The 22,360-nt window shown below is 38.1% G+C and overlaps 2 protein-coding genes across 3 annotated transcripts in view; both read right to left on the bottom strand.

The window, feature by feature from the left end:
* LOC127881738 (60S ribosomal protein L30-like) overlaps positions 1 to 22,360 on the bottom strand; it is a 332,547-nt gene that overhangs the window by 220,800 nt on the left and 89,387 nt on the right. The gene's annotated exons all lie outside the window — the stretch shown is intronic.
* Positions 1 to 22,360, bottom strand: part of LOC127881733 (centrosomal protein of 41 kDa A-like) — a 51,750-nt gene that overhangs the window by 13,174 nt on the left and 16,216 nt on the right. For both annotated transcript variants that reach the window (XM_052429816.1, XM_052429817.1), the window contains 2 exons: positions 2,223 to 2,284; positions 1,448 to 1,493 (listed from right to left, as the gene is read on the bottom strand). In XM_052429816.1, the coding sequence (XP_052285776.1) occupies positions 1,448 to 1,493; positions 2,223 to 2,284 (108 nt within the window). The remainder of the gene's footprint in view (positions 1 to 1,447; positions 1,494 to 2,222; positions 2,285 to 22,360) is intronic.

The raw sequence follows: 22,360 nt of genomic DNA, 5'->3' as shown, positions 1-22,360 counted from the left end.
CAAATATTATTGTTACAGATCAACAGACCAGTTCAGAGTAAAATATAATATTTTATGAAGAAATACAATATATTAGAATGTCAAAGTATATACTCGCTGAATACAATAGTTTTAATTGAATGATGACATGGAAATGCATCAACACATTATAATCTCGCATAAAATTATAATATATATATATTTTTTTAACCACATCTGTTTATCTTTAAGTGTAGTAATGCTAGATATTGTCACCTAGGCCCCTCACCCACATTAACAGAATTTAGAGTTTCTATAGACTTGGCATGTTGAGTAATTTTTAGAGCTCACTTTATGTCCGACACAAATATTCAACAAATTTGTTTGATGCCAGTGTACATATTGACAAAAATGCATACAGAGGATGTACTGATTAATCAAGCTGTATTTTCAATAGAATAGCTAAGTTTAATAGGAATGATAGCACTGGAGTCTATATTCGATTTTTTATAGAAATAGACAATTACTGCAAAAGTTTCTGTTACTTTAACATGTAAAGGCTGGGGTGAATGGTGTCTCAATTTACTATTGTCAATATTTGATGAAGCAATTGATAACCTTTAAGAAGACTATCAAAACAGTAAATTACGGTAATATGCATGTCAACAGTACAACAATAGAAAATTGAGCTTCATGAAATGAAATGAATTAACAAATATTGTAATTTAAAAAAATTTCTTGATCGTGATACATAACTGGTACTTGACATGAATTAACATTAAAAATCACAATTGTTAAATACGATTTGTTAATTCTCTAATATCGTTCAAGTATTAGCTTTGCATCAAAGAACTTTTTTGTATTCATAATCAAACATGGTTTAATCTCTCGGATTAGCAATCAATATCCAGAACAGAGCTTGTCAATTAGAACTTTAAATAGAACTAAGTCATGCTGTTATAACAACCACAGTTCACTAGGGCTTGCATTAGAACTTTAAATAGAACTAAGTCATGCTGCTATAACAACCACAGTTCACTAGGGGTTGAACTTATGAAAATGTTGTACTTGGTCTATTGAAAGTGATCCTATAAAGATTTCTCAATCATGACAATAATGAAAAAGGACATCAATTAACATGAAATAATACACTATGCATATAAGAGGCCTAGTTAAAGTGAATACATGCTTAAATTATGCAAAAAAATCCGAAAATTTGTCATTTTGCTGATTTGGCACATTTTGTCATTTATTGTTTTCAAGAAAAGGAAAGACTTAGCTGATAAGCTTTTGCTAATGCACAAGTTTAATGCTGAAAAATTTGTTAAACTTTGATTCAAACATACAATAAATTTTATCTAAACAAACTTTCGATTGAATTAAATTCAATTTAATCTGCAATTTGAAGCTTTTCTGCAAAGAGGGTATATGTATTTCATTTTCTATACGTTTTTCTTAAGTTATTCCAATCAATGTGTCTGCTACCTACTGTATGATGGAGTCCCAGTCATGTCATACTCTGCAACTTGCACCACCTTAAATTATAAAAACATCTCGTAACAATATAACACAATGTACAGACTAAACCAACAACACTCACATTTAATATTTGAATAATTGGCTTGTGTAAAAGTTGTTCAATTTCCATTGCATTTATCAAGAGGGATAAAGCAATCAGGTGTAATGCAATCTGTAAAATATTGATGGTGAAGATTAAACAAATGTGGAACACATGTTCTTAAAAGTAAAGATCATTAAAGGATAGCAACTCAAAGTTTCTTGGGTCAATTTTGCTGCTTATTGTACTTGGCTGAGACATAATGGCTACTAAAATTTTCATGAAGAATACTGATCTATGTATCCTGCAATCTTTGTTCAGGTCATGGAGAATATGGGTGTTAGGTTTTTAAATTATATAAATATGTATATTTATATATTCCCTCGCTCTTGGAAAATGGCACTTAACGCACATGCAATACATGCAATTGTCATCCCAGATTTGCCTGTGCAGTCCACACAGGATATTCAGGGACCACATTTTCCTCTATGATTATGCATTTTTAATAAGTCTTTTCCTCTATGATTATGCATTTTTAATAAGTCTTTCTAAGCAAAAATACAGTTTTGCCCGAAAGTTTCGTCGCTAATTAGCCTGTGTAGACTGCACAGGCTCTATAACCTATGACAAAATTGTAGGCACATGCATTAAGCCCTTTTTTTCCAGAGACTCATATTAGTTGATGAAAGTACAGTAGATGTCCTACCAGCTGCACGAATGTGGTAACCTTCATCCTTTTGAATATCTCATCCTTCTTGTATCTGTAGTCTGAAAGCAAATGTTGCAATACTGTCAATAAACATTCTTGTATCTGTAGTCTGAAAGCAAAAATTGCAATAGTGTAAATAACCATTTGTGTATATGTAGTCTGAAAGCAAACATTGCAATACACAAAAATGTACTGTCAATAACCATTCTAGTATCTGTGATCTGAAAGCAAATGTTGCAATACTGTATATCACCATTCTTGTATCTTTAGTCTGAAAGCAAACATTGGAATACTGTATATAACCATTCTTGTATCTTTAGTCTGAAAGCAAACATTGGAATACTGTATATAACCATTATTTTATCTTTAGTCTGAAAGCAAACATTGCAATACTGTATATAACCATTCTTGTACCAGTAGTCTGAAAGCAAACATTGGAATACTGTATATAACCATTCTTGTATCTTTAGTCTGAAAGCAAACATTGCAATACTTTATATAACCATTCTTGTATCTGTAGTTTCAAAGAAAACGTTGCAATACCTTAAATAATCATTATTGTACCTGTTGTCTGAAAGCAAACAATACTGTAAATAACCATCCTTGTACCTGTTGTCTGAAAGCAAACAATACTGTAAATAACCATCCTTGTACCTGTTGTCTGAAAGCAAACAATACTGTAAATAACCATCCTTGTACCTGTAGTCTGAAAGCAAACAATATTGTATATAACCAATCCAGAAACAGTCTGATAGTATGAGCCATGTTGTTAAAATGGGCTTAATGCATTTGCGTAAACTGGCGTCCCTGATAAGCCTGTGCAGTCCCCACCATGTAATCAGGAACGACAGTTTCCATTTGAGACTGGAGGTTCATTAACCCCTTTTCCCCATAAGAAGCAAAGTGAAAATGGCTTTTGCAACCAGCATAAAACCAGAAGACTGCGAGTATCCGCAGTTTGTTCAGGTTTTATGCTGTTTTCTGCTCATCAGTATCTAGGGGTTGGAAATGAAGCCTTTAAAACTTGAATTTAGTAATAAAGGTATCTAATTGTCCCCTACCGGTGAAACCGGAGGGGACTTATGGTTTGTGTTCTTTGTGTCCGTCAGTATGTCAGTCAGTCAGTCAGTCTGTCACACTTTTCTTGATCCTGCGATAACTTTAAAAGTTCTTAATATTTTTTCATGAAACTTGAAACATGGATAGATAGCAATATGGAGATTATGCATGTCATTTCATTGTGTTCCTACGTCAAAAAGTCTGGTTGCTACGGCAACAAATAAAACAACACAAAAAAAACAACATCTGACAATGGTGGAGTTTCACTGGTAGGGGACCATATTGCTTGACAATAGTCTTGTTAAATTTAACTTTCTATGGGACTTCAAATGCGTGAAAATACATATCTAAGGGGTCAAGGGTTAGAAGAGACTTCCTTTAAACCCAAACTTCCATAAAGCAGACGGAACAGGCTTATCTGGGATGACGCTTTAAGCACATGCATTAAGCCACCTTTTCCCAGAGGGAGGCGCCTATTTACCTGCAATTAATAACAGTTGACGAGTACCTCACCCGCCATCTTAAATTCCAAGCATTCCATGATTTATGAGATTTTTATTAACATTACAAGAACATACATATGATAAAGAATGTACTCTAAAAAAACTACATACCGAATTTGCCGTTCTACAAGGCACACATTTAGTCAAAGATTGACTTAAACCCATATTCTTTCAACATGACAATTTTAGACGAATCATATAAGAAGTATTATGGAAACAAAGTCAATTTGGTCTACTGCGCTAAAGAATTACTGACAAGAAAACATAGCATAAATGTAAAAACAAGAATATCAGTGAAACTGATGGATGCTCCCCGATGATGCGCTTTGTCAATCTATGTGTTAATAACAACCTAAAACAAATTTTTCTAGTAAAATTCATTTTAATTAGTAATTACTTACCTGATATCATATGCTATTTACTCCGATAGGATCGTAATTTATCCGGAATTTTTCGCCCGAGGAATCCCACACTTTTTGAGAAACCCGTCAGGTAGGTCAGAGCGGTCATATTAGTGCCGCGTAGCCGCATAACCAAAACGGGACAATACCCATAATCCACTCTTATTCCAATAAAAAATATGAAATATTAGACGAAGAGCGGGGTGGGAGGTGAGACTTACCGATATCAGGTAAGTAATTACTAATTAAAATGAATTTTACTAGAAAAATTTGTTTTAATAGCTTAATTACGTTACCTGATATCATATGCTGAATTTGCAGCTGAGGCGGGAAGGTTCGGGAAAATCTCCCCATCACAGCGGAACCCATATATCGGGTTCTCAGCTAATCTTCGTTATTACGGTATTAACTTAATTCACGGATAAGCGTAATATACCTATGCCGTAGAAGATACTACCGTTTGTGCAACCACAAGGGGGCCCAACAAATACAAGTTGTCCTGTTGGCACTCCAGAGAACGAAGATAAAAAGATGAAAAAGTAGTCTGATTCCTCCAGAAAGCAGCTTGAAGCACGTCAGAGAGTGGGGTATGATTAATATATGCCCACGAAGCCGACATTGCTCGTAATTCATGCGGTCTAATCTTAAAAAGGGATGAATCCCTTGAAGAAAGAGAAGAGAAAGCCCTTTTTATAGTCGAGGCTACCCAACAGGAAATAGAAGCCGCAGACACATCGCCCCCCCTTTTAAGGGAATGAAGAGTCTCTTGCGAGAACCTCGAATAGACTTAACTCTACTAAGATAGAACTTCAAAGACCTGACAGGGCAGAGGAGTCTATCTTCATCTTCATTACCACAAGTTCTAGAAAGACTTGGGACCTTGAAGGGTTTAGAAGCCATTGAGGGGAGTTGATTTTTAGCAAGGAATCCTGGCTGACACAACAAGGTGACAGAGCCACCGGAGGAATCAAAACGAAGATGGCTTTCTTCGATAGAAAGAGCATGAATTTCACTTCTACGTTTGGATGAAGCCATGGTAAGAAGGAAAACGGTCTTCCAAGTTAGGAACTGTAAAGAAGCCTGATTAAGGGGTTCATAGGGAGCTTTAATAAGCGATCCAAGAACACAAGCCAAATCCCATTTGGGGGTAAGAGAACGAGACACAGGACGTTTAAGTTCCATGGCTCGGATCAGTTCCGAAATGGCTGGGTCAGCACAGACTTGTGATGACTTACGAAAAGCCAAGGTATGCGAAAGCACAGATCTGTATCCTTTGATGGAGCTAAGAGAAAGTTTCTTATCATCAAAGAGATAGATTAGAAAATCCGCTATGCGTCTAGCAGAGGGATTGAGGGGATCAATTTTCCCTCGAACACACCAATTAGAGAAGAGTTTCCAGCGAGCATCATAGACTGCTCTGGTGGACTTTCTCCTTGCAGAGGCAACGAGCGTTGAAGCCCTGACAGAAAAGCGTTTCTTCTGCAGGGATTGCCTGATAACGGCCAGACGTGTAAGTGAAACATGTCTGGATCCATGTGAAGTCTGCCTCTCTGAGATAGGAGATCTGACCTGTGCGGGAGTTCCCTGGGAAATTCGCACAGGAGACCGAGAAGGTCGTTGAACCAGGATCTCCTGGGCCACCAAGGGGCTATCAGGAGGATCCGGCAAGAGCTCACCCTGATTTTCCCTAAGATTTGGGGAATTAGAATGGGTGGGGGATAAGCGTAAGCGTCCAGTTGATCCCAATCGAACGAAAGCGCGTCTACCACCCACGCTGCTGATTCGTACACTGGACTCACATACAGAGGAAGTCTGTGGTTGTCTCTGGTCGCAAACAGGTCGACCAGTGGATAACCGAATGTGAGGAATATCTGATTGGCCACTTCCTGATGAAGTGTCCACTCCGATGGAAGTAACTGGTGTTTGCGAGACAAACCGTCCGCCAGGGCGTTGAGATGACCTGGTATGTGTTTGGACAAGAGAGAGACGTTTAGGCTCTTGCAAAGAACAAGTAATTTCATTGTTTCCAGATACAGGGAGTGAGAGTGTGTCCCGCCCTGTTTCTGGATGTAAGCCACGACTGATGTGTTGTCTGTCCATACCATCACACAGGAGTCCCGAAGATGTGATTGGAATTGAGAAACAGCTAGAAAGACTGCTCACATTTCAAGATTGTTTATGTGCAGGAGAGACTCCTGAGGAGACCGCAATCCTGATAATGTCAGGCTGCGGGGTTCCAGGTGAGCGCCCCAACCTTCCATGCTTGCATCCGTTATGAGATGTAAAGACGGTTGCGGGGGAAGAAGCGGTACTCCTGCCAACAGGGTCTCCTCGTCTAGCCACCATAGAAGGTGGGGGACTAAGGACGGAAGGATGGGAATCTGTGTTAGCAGATTGTCTGGAGACCATTTCCATCGAGCTGAGAGATAGTGCTGAAGAGGACGTAGGAAGAGACGTCCCAACTGCACGAAGTCTGCTACAGAGCTCAGGATACCGTTGAGTGAGAGGAAATCTTGAGCTGTGATATGAGATTGGGACAGCACCCATCTGACCTTCAAAAGGAGGTCTGATATACGTCGCGGTGAGACCCTAACCCGATTGATGTGGGTCAGAAAATTCATTCCCACGAATATGAAATCCTGAGAGGGAATGAGGTCTGACTTGGCTACATTGAGAAGGAGTCCTAAAGAGAGGAGCTCCTTCCAAGAGAACTCTAGGAGTAGCAGAAGCAGTTGACGATCGAGCTGGTGTAAGAGCCAATCGTCGAAATACTGAAGCAGTTGAACCCCGTGTAATCGGAGGTGTGCGCTCACTGCGGCCATGAGTTTGGTGAAAACTCGTGGAGCCGTGGCCAATCCAAAGGGCATCGCCCGAAACTGGTCGACCTGGCCTCGAAAGGAGAAGCGCAGGTACTTCCAGTAGTTGGGATGGATAGGAACATGGAAGTATGCATCTTCCAGGTCCAAGGAAACCTCCCATTGCATGGGTTTGATGGAGCGCCGAATGAAGGCAGGAGTCTCCATCTTGAAAGTAGGTTTGACTAGAAACGTGTTGAACACTTTTAAGTCTATGACTGGTCTCCAGGAGCCGCTTTTCTTTTGAACAAGGAAAAGGCGACTGTAAAATCCTGGAGAACAAGGGTCGTGAACCCTTTCTACCGCCTGTTTTTCCAGGAGTCCGAGAATGGAGTCTGGAAGTTGTGGATGCGGAGATACCAGATCTATTGGGACGCGAGAGAGTGGGGGCCTTTTTTCGAATTGAAAAGTGAGGCCTTGTGTGACAAGACAATGAACCCACGCGTCCGAAGTTATTTGGAGCCATCGATTTGCGAAGTGCATAAGTCTGGCCCCGACTGGTACCTCCGGCATCAGAGGTTGTGGCGGTAGAAAGGGGTATGACCTAGGGCTGACCTTTAGGAGGTCCACCCTTGCCGGAAGAAGGATTAAATGACTTCTTGTCCGCATTGGGTTTGCCCTTACTCCAATTTTGTTTTACAGAAGGCTTCCGATAGGAAGTTGTTCTGTTTTGAAAAGGAGGCCTATTAGTGGGCTGACGTGGAGCAGACGGACGCTTAGTAGGAAAACTGTCCCTTTTAGCGTTCTTGGCTGGTGGGGCTCCTGGGGGCTTAGAAGCAGGGCGCTTAAAAACCACAGGGCGCTGGCCAGAGTTGCTCCTAGCTAAGGAGGCATGTATCTGATCTTCACGATCAGCAGTAAGTGCCGACTGTATCCTCCCTCCGAAGAGACTCTGCTGTTAGTGGAGCAGTTCGAAGGGAGTTTACGCCTGTTTCCAAAAGGAAATTATTGGGCAAGGAAGAGAGGATGAGGTCTCTCCGAAGCCTTAACATCTCAGACATAGAAGACGCAGCATTGTGAGATAAACACTGCGTAGTACGTGAAAGATGTATCAACAAGGCCCGGAGCTCCTCTGGGATTGAATCAGAGAGCTCCCAAACTAAGTCTAAGGCTGTGGCTGCCATGAGATCTAGCTGGTTAGCCAGACCTATGGAACGGCGTTCTCTAAGCTCCCAATTTTCCAACAGGGAAAGAGGGACTGATGTATGGGTAGATGATGAAGGCGTTGTAAGTGACAGCTTACTAATGTCAGCATCATGAACCGGAAGTTTGGAAAGGTCCAAACCGGTAGCAGGATCTGGTACCGGGGCCTTATAACTTTTCCCGCCGTCCATCTGTTTAGGCTCCGTCAGCTCCTTAGGGGCTTTCCATGGAGATGGCGAAGGCTTATTGGCTGGTTCAAGTGACTGGAAAACAGCCATTGTGGAAGAGCCAATAGGAAGGCGTAGATCCACTCGGGAAGTAGCCTTACTTATCCTGCCGGGCTCTCGTCTGCGTGCTACCTGTTCTGTAACGGTAACTGCAGATCCTGTGAGAGACAAGGAAGGGCGGGGGCAGAAGTCCTCATCTAAGGTATTGAACATAAGTTCGTATACCTGATTGATGGAGGCCAAATAATAAAGTTCGGCCTCATTAGACTCCGAACCCGCCTCAATCGAACCATCTGCGGGAGCATTGGATTGATTGAAACCGGTGGATATAGGAGAAGGAATAATAGATTCATTCGCTTCTATCATGAGAGAATCGTTTTCCGGCACCATCAAAGATATAGCTGGTGAATTAGGTCTCTCATAGATCAAGTCAGCAGACTCACTTTGAATACCAGAGGTCGCTGGTAAAGGATCAGTCGAAAAAGGGACAAAGATTCCCGGCGACTGTTGGATCCACAAAGTATTGGGATTTGATGGTGTAGCGGCAGCCCTGGGTATACTTCTATGCAATGTGGAAGAGACCCGTGGGGCTGAAAACGCAGCCGAAGTGGTTAGATTAACCCCTGTACCTTGAGCCTGATGTATGCAAATTAGTGTTTGAATACAAGTTATGCTCAGTGGTTGTAGGAACGGCTGAAGTGTGTGTTGAGGCCAACATAGAGGCCGACACACGTGGAAGGGTGTCAATAGATTCCTCAGAGAAGGATCGACTAGGGGACCTAGGAGTCCGAGAGCGCCTAATAGAGGAAGGTCTATGTCCCTTATCCCTGCGACGCCGAGACACTGTTCGGCGGCGCTGGGAATGATGTTTCCTGATCGAACGTCTCCCCGAGCGCTGGCGTGATCGCTCTTCATGAGGCAATCTACGCCGAGAAACACTCGGTGAGCGTGAATGACGTCCCCTCCGGTAATGATGAGGGCTATTAGAAGTAGACGATGAGTCATACGACGATGAGCTCGAGGTGGAGGAGTAGTCCGAAACATCAGACACTACACGTTTACGTCTGTGACTCACAGTAGAAACGCGGCTGCGTCTACCTTTGTGGAGTACTGACAAGGTAGTGTCAACATCTACGGTGACCAGAACGGTCTGTGGCACAGACCGAAAGCCGGTGACCGGATCGGTCATTACATGACCGGTGACCGGACCGGTCAATGACCGGTGTCCGGACCGGTCACAGCATGACAGGTGACCGGACCGGTCACAGCATGACCGGTGACCGGACCGGTCAATGACCGGTGACCGGTTGACCGGACCAGTCATAGCATGACCGGTGACCGGACCGGTCAGTGACCGGTCATAGCATGACCGGTGACCGGACCGGTCAATGTTGACCGGTGACCGGTGAAGTCTCCGGACCGGTCAACTGGTCATTCCCGATGAACGGACCGGGCAAATTTTGTCCGGTGTCGTCACGGGGTAGGGACCGATGCCTGGCAGCTACTGGTGGAATATGGTCAAGATCTTGTGGTGAAAAGTTCCGACACACGGAACTTTTCCTACGTTGATCTGATGCCGAGCCATTCAACTGGTCATTCCCGATGAACGGACCGGGCAAATTTTGTCCGGTTTCGTCACGGGGTAGGGACCGATGCCTGGCAGCTACCTGCGTAGTATGGTCAAGATCGTGTGGTGAAAAGTCCCGACACACGGAACTTTCCCTACTTTGATCTGAACTATTCTTGTTGCGTCCACGACTCTTGAAGGGTCGACGCTTAATGGCCCAGGTATCTGCAGACCAATGCTCACAGGAAGGGCAGCAGTTATCCTGGGTACATCCTGCACAAGACAGGCAGCTACCATGGTTGTCCCATGCTGCCTTTGTGTGTCCACATGAGCCACGTGTTTGAGGCATACTTTGCCTTGAACAAACAAACAAATACACAAAACGATACAGAAATACACGAATATATATACGGAGAATGTTTTAACGCAATACAAAAACTTCTCTATTCTGTTAAACAGAAGAATCCAGCGAAACAGAAGCAACAATTAAGTTTATAACAAAATGTCGGCCTTTGTATATCGCCATCCGGAATAAGAGTGGATTATGGGTATTGTCCCGTTTTGGTTATGCGGCTACGCGGCACTAATATGACCGCTCTGACCTACCTGACGGGTTTCTCAAAAAGTGTGGGATTCCTCGGGCGAAAAATTCCGGATATATTACGATCCTATCGGAGTAAATAGCATATGATATCAGGTAACGTAATTAAGCTATTTAAATACAAGAACATACCTATGATAAAGAATGTGCTCTAAAAAACTACATACCGAATTTGCCGTTCTACAAGGCACACATTTAGTCAAAGATTGACTTAAACCCATATTCTTTCAACATGACAATTTTAGATGAATCATATAAGAAGTATTATGGAAACAAAGTCAATTTGGTCTAATGCACTAAAGAATTACTGACAAGAAAACATAGCATAAATGTAAAAACAAGAATATCAGTGAAACTGATGGATGCTCTCCAATGATGCGCTTTGTCAATCTATGTGTTAATAACAACCTAAAACAAGATGTGTTTGTGAAACACAATGTCCCCCTATATGACGTTTGACTTTGAAGGATGACCTTGACCTTGTGAAGGATGAACTTGACCTTTCGCCACTCAAAATGTGCAGCTCCATGCGATACACATGCATGCCAAATATCAAGTTGCTATCTTCAATATTGCAAAAGTATTCATAATATGAGCGATTTTGGCCACATATATGTGACCTGCCATGAGATACACATGCATGCCAAATATCAAGTTGCTATCTTCAATATTGCAAAAGTATTAATAAAATGAGCTATTTTAGCCACAGCTCCATGAGATGAACATGCATGCCAAATATCAAGTTGCTATCTTCAATATTGCAAAAGTATTTATAAAATAAGCGATTTGGGCCACATATATTTGACCTCTGACCTTGAAAGATGACCTTGACCTTTCACCACTCAAAATGTGCAGCTTCATGAGATACACATGCATGCCAAATATGAAGTTGCTATCTTCAATATAGCAAAAGTTATTGCAAAATGTTAAAGTTGGCGCAAACAGACCAACAGACCAACAGACAGGGCAAAAACAATATGTCCCCCACTACTATAGTGGGGGACATAAAATCTATTATTAGCCTCGGTGACCTTGACCCCAGTCACCTCAAACCTAATCAAAAGGGATAGGACCATGCGAGGTACCTATGTGGCAAATATGAAAGAGATCTGTAAAGAATTGAAGGTGCTATGAGAAACTGTTAAAAAAGTGTGAATCTATTATAAGCCTCATTGACCTTGATCCCAGTGACGTCAAACCTCATAAAAAGGTAGAGCTCAATGCAAGGTACCTACATGCCAAATATGAAAGAGATCAGTAAAGTATTGAATGTGCAATGAGAAACTGTAACAAAAGTGTGACGGAAAAATCTATTATTAGTCTCAATGACCTTGACCCCGGTGACCTCAAACCTCATCAAAAGGTAGAGGTCCCATGCAAGGTACCTACATGCCAAATATGAAAGAGATCGGTAAAGTATTGAAGGTGCAATGAGAAACTGTAACAAAAGTGTGACGGAAAAATCTATTATTTGCCTCGGTGACTTTGACCCCGGTGACCTCAAACCTCATCAAAAGGTAGAGGTCCATGTGCAAGGTACCTACATACCAAATATAAAAGAGATCGGTAAAGTATTGAAGGTGCTATGAGAAACTGTAACAAAAGTGTGACGGAAAAAGTATATTATTAGCCTAGGTGACCTTGACCTTGACCCCAGTGATCTCAAACCTCATCAAAAGGTAGAGGTCCATGCAAGGTACCTACATGCCAAATATGAAAGAGATCGGTAAAGTATTGAAGGTGCTATGAGAAACTGTACCAAAAGTGTGACAGAAGGAAGTAAGGAAGTACGGAAGTAAGGAACAACAAACTGGCAACTATATGCGCCCCGAAATATTTTGGGGAGCATAAAAATCAATGCAAAGAAAAATGCAAATCCAGGTCCAGATAGTGGGACTGAAGCCTGATTTTCACCTTTCTATTCAATAATGTAACAAACACAAACATCAATGTCATATGAAATAATGGTTTTATACGCATATATGAAATTATTTTTGTACCTGCATATATGAAATGAGTTTATAAATACAGCATAAGTTAACCAATCTGCAAGTATGATGTACGGTAAGTACACATTAATGCATTCATGTAAATTCTTTCACAAGAAAAATATCGGCTAAAGCAGTCAGCTCAGGGGCATAATAGCCTTGATATGACTGTAATACAATGGTATATTTTATCAAGTTTTTTTTAACTTAAGGAATGTGTTGGCCCTCTCCAATATTACTTTGTGTCTGTAGTGGATTGAGTTAATGTCCCACTTTCAGACAGATATATTTTTTATAATTTATTTACTTTATTTTTGTAATTTTTGTTATTTATTTGTGAAAGGCCTCAAGAGTTCTGAGTTCAGAAACAATGTTGCGATAAATTTTCCAAGAAATATCTATGAATATTCCATTCCATTTTGCGATTATTTCATTATATTTTTCAGTTTTTGAACAAGTTTTTTAAGCAGGGATCAAGCAACTGGGCGATTTGGGCGATTATATCGCCGTGGCTTCCCTTTAATCGCCCAGATAAAAGCACCGGTGTTATCACTTCGCCCTAAAATCTGGCAATTATCATATCCGCAGCGCTATCTAAGTGGCTTCTGTTTATTATCAAATACACGCCAAAGTCAATCAACTGACCGAATCGACGAAACTCCGCCCCATGGCGTAGTAAATTACCTATTGAAAATTGATAAGCAACCATTCACAGCACTCGTCATTCGGGTATTTAGCAGGAATCTCCTGACCAAGCAGAGTGAAATCACTGAAGCATGTAAGTGTTACAAACGGTGTTTTTACTGCTGTTGTCAAGTTTTATGGGGGTTATTATCGGATGAACGGCACCTTTATGATAGTGAGCAATAAATTAAGTAACACTGTGACAAACTCTCACCACGATAAAAAATTATAACGATTATTAGGGCCTCTATTTCTTTACCATTTAATCAATAGTGACTGTCAATACCACGGGCCTGGCAAAAGCATTTAACAAAACAATTTCTCCACACATGAAATCTTGTTTCAACAGGAATTTGTGAGCATTTCTGTTTAATAGTTTGGCAGAAGCATTTAACAAAACAATTTCTCCACACATGAAATCTTGTTTCAACAGGAATTTGTGAGCATTTCTGTTTAATAGTTTCATTATTATAATATTTTGGGAAAGGTAAAGTTTGATTAAGAAACCAACAATTTCGGAAATAAAAAGTATACCATTCACTTTGTACTATATTTCGGATATGTTAAATATTCGGACATTTTAAGATAGGGACATTTAAGTGTTGGTTTGTTGTTGATAGTTTGTAAAACTATGTTTTATGATATTTCAGGCAACTAGAATGGATGGTGGCAATTATCTGGGCCTTTCTGTCAAGAAATATGCGTGAAAAACATTCATTTATTTGAGCCTAGAAATCATCCAGAACTTACAGAAAACGTTTTAACAACAGAAGCTGTCAAAGCTGATGTATATCATGTCAAATGACCAAATATAACTGTTTAACAATATGAAGTGAGATGCTTTATTTTCTGATGTTTTCTTGTTCCCTTTCAAATGATGTAAATTGGTGTGATTCTATGTTTAAAATTAAATAGTTAATTTTGAAACATTTATGCAGCATACTGTTACATTGATGTTAACATTATTATATTATTTTGGTTATCTGTGTTGTATATCAAGATGAAAAAAAGTTATTTTAATACAAATAAAGCTTATTAAGACTTATGAAGGTATGACTTGTGAAGGTACCTATAGTTTTTTATGTATTACCATACTTTTTCAAGTGATAATACAGTCAATGACATTAATGTAATGTAGTAAGGTTTCTTTTAATAACTGTCCTAGATGATTGTTCATATTAATAAGGTTGGAATAACAGACAGTTTTCACACTGCGAAAAAGTGGCAACAACTTTTTTTGGGCCAGTGAAACCCCTGGGTCATGGTTCACAATGGTTCATTTTTGATCGCAAAAGATCCACTTCTCCCTAAAACTGCCTCACTTCTCCCTCTCTAGAGCTGAGGGAGAAGTGACTTCTCCCAAAAATTGAAGTCTAGCTTGATCCCTGTTTAAGAGAAAAAAACATAACAACACACATTTTTCATTGTGTTATAGCATTTCAAGTATGTTCAATGAGATTGCTTTAAAAGAAAGTGTTCAAAAAATATAACACTGTCAACAGCATCAAACATAACCCTTTTATTAATTGCGTGTGACACACCCTCAACATATTGATATAAACTTTTGACACATTATTACATACCAAGAAGTTTGAAATTCTTAACTGAAGCATGAGTTACTAGGATGGTCTTGAAAGAAATACCAACACAGAAGTGTATTCACATTCATTTGCGGTGAATGTCACTCTTCCAATGAAGTGAAATACCACGCACGCTGAACCCTGATATACTTGATATTTCATGAAAAAATATGGTATAGTAAAAACAATTTCCAAGATAGTAATTTATTGCATTTTATCCTCATAACATTGGCAACTTGCCAATAATTGAGCGATATGTACATCACAGGACAAGTGTCTTTCAATTGTTTTGCGATTTTAACAGTTTGGAAATGTTTCGGCCACCTTTATTAATTTCACATGTCTTTATATCCGCTATTCACAACGTTTTGACACTAGGTCCGAGGTGCAATAAACCGGCCCTGAGCGGTTTAGAGAGGTACAATTACGTATGGAATTACCCAGATCCACATAATGACCGGTATTCGGAATTGAGGGGATTCCAGTCTTGAGGAGATATTTTACGCATGGTTTTATAGGGGAAAAAATGGGACCGGACAATTTGTCCGGTTTAGAGAGGATTCCGGTATAGAGTGGATCTGGTTTAGAGGGTTTCCACTGTAATTAAGAAATAATTTCCTGCAAAGTATTTGTAATTGTGGTAATTACCGAAGGTTTGAAGCTTTGTAACATCTGATAGTGGTCTCTGAGATATGAGTAGTTGCTTGCAAGAGTTATTTGCCATCAGATGGGGTGCGGCCATTATCGCTTTAGTAATTATGGCAATAACCAATGGTTTGGAGTTTTGGTAATTGTGGTAATAACTAATGGTTTGGGGCTTTCATAATTATGGTAATTTCCAATGGTTTGGAGTTTTGGTAATTGTGGTAATTACCGATGGTTTGGAGTTTTGCTAATTGTGATAATTACCAATGGGTTAGAGTTTTGCTAATTGTGATAATTACCAATGGCTTAGAGTTTTGCTAATTGTGATAATTACCAATGGCTTAGAGTTTTGCTAATTGTGATAATTACTAATGGCTTAGAGTTTTGGTAATTGTGGTAACAACCAATGGTTTGGAGATTTGGTAATTGTGGTAATAACCAATGGTTTGGGGTTTTGGTAATTATGGTAATTACCGATGGTTTGGCTTTCTTATGCATAGGAATCAATAGGATCATATTACTATAAGCATCAGATCGAAAAAAATTTGACAAGATTAGACTCCACCAATGGTTTGTTGCAAGCCACATTTATCGTATTTATTTACTCATAGAAAATTTCAATGTTGCATTATTGTAGCTGTTTATATATATATATATAAGCCAATAAATCATGAACTGAATTTTAAGCCCTAGTTAACAATTCATTTAATACCCAACACATAGGCAAAAAATTAATACCAGTCTTGTACTGGTACTTAAATAAAGCTTATGTAGACACAATTTACTGCTTACTTTAACAAATGTGCACATTCTATATAAAATAGCTTTATATATAGCACTTCATATTCCTAAACAAGAATGCGTCCGTTTAACAAGGCAGTGCAAATAAAATTCTTTTAAAAGCCTCAATGTATCTGATAGCCATAAATGTCTGCACGATGTCAAACAAACATCGGCACAAAGCTTATATCAGAGCATTACTCATAAAGCCTCTGCAAATAAAATGTTATCACCCATGTCATCAGCAAGTGTCTTGTTGACAACAGCCAAAGGAACGTGTCAATACATTCAAATGCACTAACTTACCTAGTAAATAAAGCTGCACTTGTGATGTCAACAATGTAGAGCAAAGTACCCTAATTTCGACAGTTTAAGGTTAAAATGTGTATACCAATTTATTTGATCGGTATCCTCCTTACTCCGACATACCACTAACTTAACTTATTGCATCCTGTGCTTTTTAACTGTATACTGTCAGGTAAGGATGCTTTATACGTATCGTACTTACTTACGATGTTAACGAAGTATGAGATCGTTATTTCGACATGGTGTCCCTAATTTCGACACCCCTATTTTATTAAGAAAAAAAGTAAACGAAACTTATATTCTTTCAATGGAACAGAAAATTAACACAACATTTAAAAATCGTAATTAATATTATTCTTTTGGCTTGCGCTTAGTGGTGTACGGCCGTATATTATGCCCGCCTATAACAAAACCCCATGATGTCCACTGTACTTCGTAAAAAATGGTCATAAGCCAAAAATAGCAACCCGTGACGTAATATGTCGCTTAAAATGCTTCAATCAACACTGCTTCCTGAAGACTCGATGCGTTTTGCACACGTCTCGATAAGTCTTAACTCCGCCTCCTTTTCAATCCGATTGGCTTTTAAACGTTCGCTGTTCACGGTGCGGACCGCGCTTAATTGGAGTAAGTCCTTGTTTATTGACACGATGTTTTGATAACAATAACGTGTGAATGTCGGCAAAGAAGTTGAGACCCCGTCTTCGACCCTGTTTGGCAAAAAGTTGTTAATTGTTGTAACAGTTAGTAGGCCAGCTCAATTTTCAAACATGTTATACAAGATTATGCTAATATATTCTTTTTTGACCTTTTGGTTTCCTTTTGTTTTAAAAAAAAGGTTAATATATTGTTTTCTATGGTTGTTTGTGATAGGTGTTTTTTTAAGAAAGAAAAAAACAACATAATAAGCATGAGTTGCATAAAGTAAGTAGAAAGCATACTGGACTTGTTTATAAAAGTTTAATGTGTTTCCAATTTTGTTCAAATATATGAAGTGTATCATTGTTTAGGGCTATTTCTTTTTCTATTTGAATCTTCAGTTTTAAATAATTGATAAAACAGTTCATTGTTGGTATTTGTTTCTGTATTTCATGCTGAATATAAAATATTTCATTAATATAATTATGTAATTCACAGCGTTATTAACCTCTTGTATTTTAAAGTTTCTTACCCCTAAACTGATGTCTAAGATAGATAGTTTAACATTTAATTGTTGTTTCTCTAGAAAGGTTGTCAATTGATTCCATAGAGATTGAATATGTTTACACTCCCAGAAAAGGTGTTCTATTGTTTCAATATGTTCACTACACATATCACATAGATTTGTGTTGGATAGGTTGCACTTCAAAAGAGATTTATTTGTAGCTACGATTCTTTGGATGTATTTATATTGAAAATTTCACAGTGCGCTATCAGTAGTTGATTTATATGGCATGACAAATATTTGTTTCCAATTAAATAAGTTTTGCCATTTAGTTTGAGTTTTTGAGATTTCAGCAGGTTTTTTAATTTGAAGTGCGTAAAATATTTTTTTGCTTTGTTTTGTTTTGCAATTATGTTTTCTACGAATGTTTTTCGAGTACATGGTGTGTTATTTGTATTGGTAGCAGCTTTAATATGTATGGGTATACTTTTGATCAATGTGTATTACATCAGGAAATTACTTGTAGGTATTCCGAATATGTAGCATAAGTTATCAAAGGAATAGAAGTCGTTTATTCTGTAGTTACCTGAGACCTTAGGGAACTGAACTGCTCTCAGTTACTTTTGAGATGTTTCTGAAACTATTTTCAAACTTGGCCAAAATATCAACTTAAGAGAGTTAACAAGGTTTTACTATAGCCATATAAGGAAAACTGCCCAGTAGGCTGCAATGTTTTTCTACGGACAGGAACCATTTTCGAACTTAGACCATGCCGACATCATAAGAACAAATTTTCTGACAAGTGTCATGATCGAAGATTGGACAAAGTATATGACTTGTAGAATGTTTAAACAACAAGGTTTTACTGTAGCCATAACAGGATTAAAAAAACCTGTCCCCTGGAGACCATTTTTTTAAAAGAACCATAACCATTTTCAAACTCAGACAAGCTATCATTAGAACAAATGTTTTGACCAAATTTCATAAAGATTGGACCATTTATGTGACTTCTAGAGTGTTAATAAGGTTTTACGATAGACATATAAGGAAAAATGCCCTTTCTCTTGGCGGCCATGATTTCCAGTGGACAAGAACCATTTTCAAACTCAGCCCAGGTATCATTCAAACATATGTTAGGACCAAGTTTGATGAAGATTGGACAAAAAAATGTGACTTAGTGAGTGCTAACAAGGTTTTAATATAGCCATATAAGGAAAAATGCCCTGCACCCTGCAGGTGGCCATGTTTATCAACCAACCAGAACCATTTTCGAACTTGTCTAAGATATCATTTGCACATATCTTCTGACAAAATTTAATGATGATCGGATAATAAATATGGCCTCTATAATATTCACAAGTCAAATGTTGAAAACGCACAACAGACGAAAGACTACAGACAAAAGGCGATAACAAAAGTTCACCATGAGCATCTTGTGCTCAGGTGAGCTTAAAATACAACTATGGCCAAAACACGTTAAGTATTTAAGAAATTAAATTAAAAAAAGTAACAGGTTTGTTTGACATATTTTATTTAAACGACAGTTTTTGTGGAATCTCCAAAACTAATTTTTTAGATGACCAAAAATGGTTAAAAAATTCTTTCACAGACAAGCCAAATGAAAGGTCTCCAAGAAAACGAACATCACTGCAGCCTTCGTAGAATACCATTTAATTGCATTCAGTATAAAAAGACATACAATAACAAATTGAAACAAATCTTTCATTAAAAACACAAATAGCTGGATATTGCACCTTTAAGACAAAAATGCGTCCCGACTTTTGTGAGTCAAATAGTTAATAAGGTATGAGTGCTGTGACAAACTAGTAATTAATGCAGCAATAGTACCACAGTCCCAGCCCTAGCCCTAGAAGGACCTCATAAACTTCAAAATGCCCCCCCCCCCCCCCCCCCCCCCCCCCCCACACACAAACAATAATAAAATATTGTTTATGTCATAACTTACAGCCAGTTGCCCACAAATGGTCAGGGACCTTGATAGTTAACTCCGTCTCCTTCCCGGTGTTACAGTCATACTTCCTGGTGGTCAACACACCACCTTTGGACTCGATAATTCTATTCCTCACAGTCCTTGCCTTTTCTGACATCTTTCGACAATACTTTTAGTTCCAAAATACAATACTTTTAGTTCCAAAATACGCAGCACGTTTATATATATAGTTTGTTCAGATAATATGTGCCAATTAATGACCAGAAAATAGTCTGTGTGTCAGATTGTTGAGAAACATCACCTTTCCTTTTCTGTCGTTCCAGGTAATTGCTAGAAATACTTGTCTAAAAATACATTCATTTTTTTCATGATAATTGAATACCGGTAGACTGTTTATTCATAAGACCCAATCTCATCTGTTCACAGTGCTTTTGTTGAATATTCTATTACAGTGTAGCACAATGACATTTTTTATTTGGTTATAAATCATGTCTCCCTGTAGACAATATTTCCTCTAGACATAATTTCCCTCAGTGATGTTTTATCAATTATTCTTTGTTGTAGATCAAATTAAGTGGAAACAATAACGTAATGAGCATTTACATTAATTTTTCTCAGACAATTAATTTCCTAGCATAAACAGATTCCTAAACAAAATTCACAGCAAACATTACAAAAATATACCCCAGGATTAATAAAATAATTCATTTTTAGCCCCAATGAAATCCTAAAGGGGATGTCCCTGTGACTATTGATTGCTTCAGAAGCATTGTTTTGACAAACAAGTGTGATTTTGAAAATCCAAGTACTGGAAAACCATCAAGCTTTCTTTAGTTATTTAAAAGCAGAATAACAACAACAAAGAACAATAATTAAATTGAAATAATGGAGCAAGAGTCATGGTATTTGTACTTGACAATGGGTTGCCATATGTTCCCAATGAACTTTTGTAAGACTCCCTTGTACACAAATATAGATATATCATAAATACAAATAGAACAGATACTTAATAAACCCTGAAATAATAATTAATAAAACCCTCAAAATCAACAAATATTTTTTTTAACAATATTTTGCAAAATAAACTTAACAATTTAAATAAAAAATCAATGTTCCTTAATGTAGTAGCCAAAATTCATACGCTAGATGTGGTCTGATAACAATAGCTTTAAAATGCTTTTTTTTCGTGACAATATATATTTTTATGTGGATCGCTTCAATACTTGCCGAGTTATGCTCCACAAAGTTAAATAACTCCGAATATACGGAAAAGAGAGAGAGAGTTGTGGTTCTTGTACTGTGCAGAAGTTCCTCTCAATGCCCTCTATTAACCCTTAACCCCTTAAATACATATTTCGACGCAATTTTAGTCCCTTACAAATTTAAATTTAAATAAAGGCCTTTCTTACTAGATCCAAGATTTAAAGGTTTCAGTTCTAACCCTTAGATACTGATGAGCAGCAAAGAGCATAAAACCTGAACAGACTGCGAGTTACTTGCAGGCTGTTCTGGTCTTATGCTGTTTGCACATAGCCATTTTCACTTTGCTTCTGAGTGGGAAAGGATTTATGTACAAATATTAATTTCAATACCATCAAATACCTAGCTCCGCACAAGAAAATTGACAGAGGGAAATAACTTTGCGAGTCCTGAAGTAAAAGTTATGTTACTTACTCGTACCCTACACTTCCCCTCAAAGCCCTCAATCAAAACATGACGTTCAATTTGATTCCTTTTTATACTATCCGAGTTATACTCTGCACAAGAAACAGGACAGACAAAAGGACTGAAGGACGGACTGACAGACTCTGCGACAACCATAGGTGTGTCTCACAAGGTATAAAAATTATTATTGATCTGTATCTTTTACTACAATTATGCCCAAATTTTAAGCTATAATCATCAGTGTTACCACATCAAAAACAATTTAACTTAAAAACAATGACAGATTAAAAACACAACAAAAACTGTTTGTTTATTCCATTATCCTATGCAAAACAGCAGATCCACTGCCTCAGATCTGATGCTTAAAATAGACTTAACTTTTTTTTAATCATGCACAAATTCCAAATAATCAGTTGTAAATAATATTAAACACATACAAAGTAAATACATCCACATAAATAATGCGATTTTCAAACTGAGTTATTGAGTGTAAACATTTTACACTGAAGTCACAACTAATTCCAATACTGCTCAGCGTTTTTGAACAATGGCTAAACAATTTTCTAAACAAGTTGATTATCTAGATTATGTTATATTGATAATACTTCTGAAAAATTGCAGGTAATTGCCTACTAAATACACACAACAGAATACCCATTGCTATCATCGGCTTTATTTATATTGTGCTAATTATGCTAATTGTTCTAACATGTCATGGCTATCGAATTGAATATATTGTTTTTTTTTCGTGCTTTTTTTTCCAGGAACGGTCACATAAATGATAAGATTCTGTTGTCACTTAGCAAAGCTAGAGTACAAATAGCCTGTTTAGCAGCCAATACACAATGATTGGTATGTTGATGCATTAACACTTTACCACTAAGATACATATTTTGACGCATTTGTAGTCCCTTAGAAAGTTGAATTAACTTAAATACCTTTTTTTACGAAATTCAAGTTTTAAAGGCTTTATTTCCAACCCTTAGTTACTGATGATTTTTTTCAAAGAACACTATCAGAATAGCAAACAGTTTGG

Source organism: Dreissena polymorpha, chromosome 5 (genome assembly GCF_020536995.1).
Source record: "Dreissena polymorpha isolate Duluth1 chromosome 5, UMN_Dpol_1.0, whole genome shotgun sequence".
NCBI lineage: Eukaryota > Metazoa > Mollusca > Bivalvia > Myida > Dreissenidae > Dreissena > Dreissena polymorpha.
Note: the sequence above shows the minus strand (reverse complement) of the source record. Positions and strands in the feature narration are given on the sequence as shown.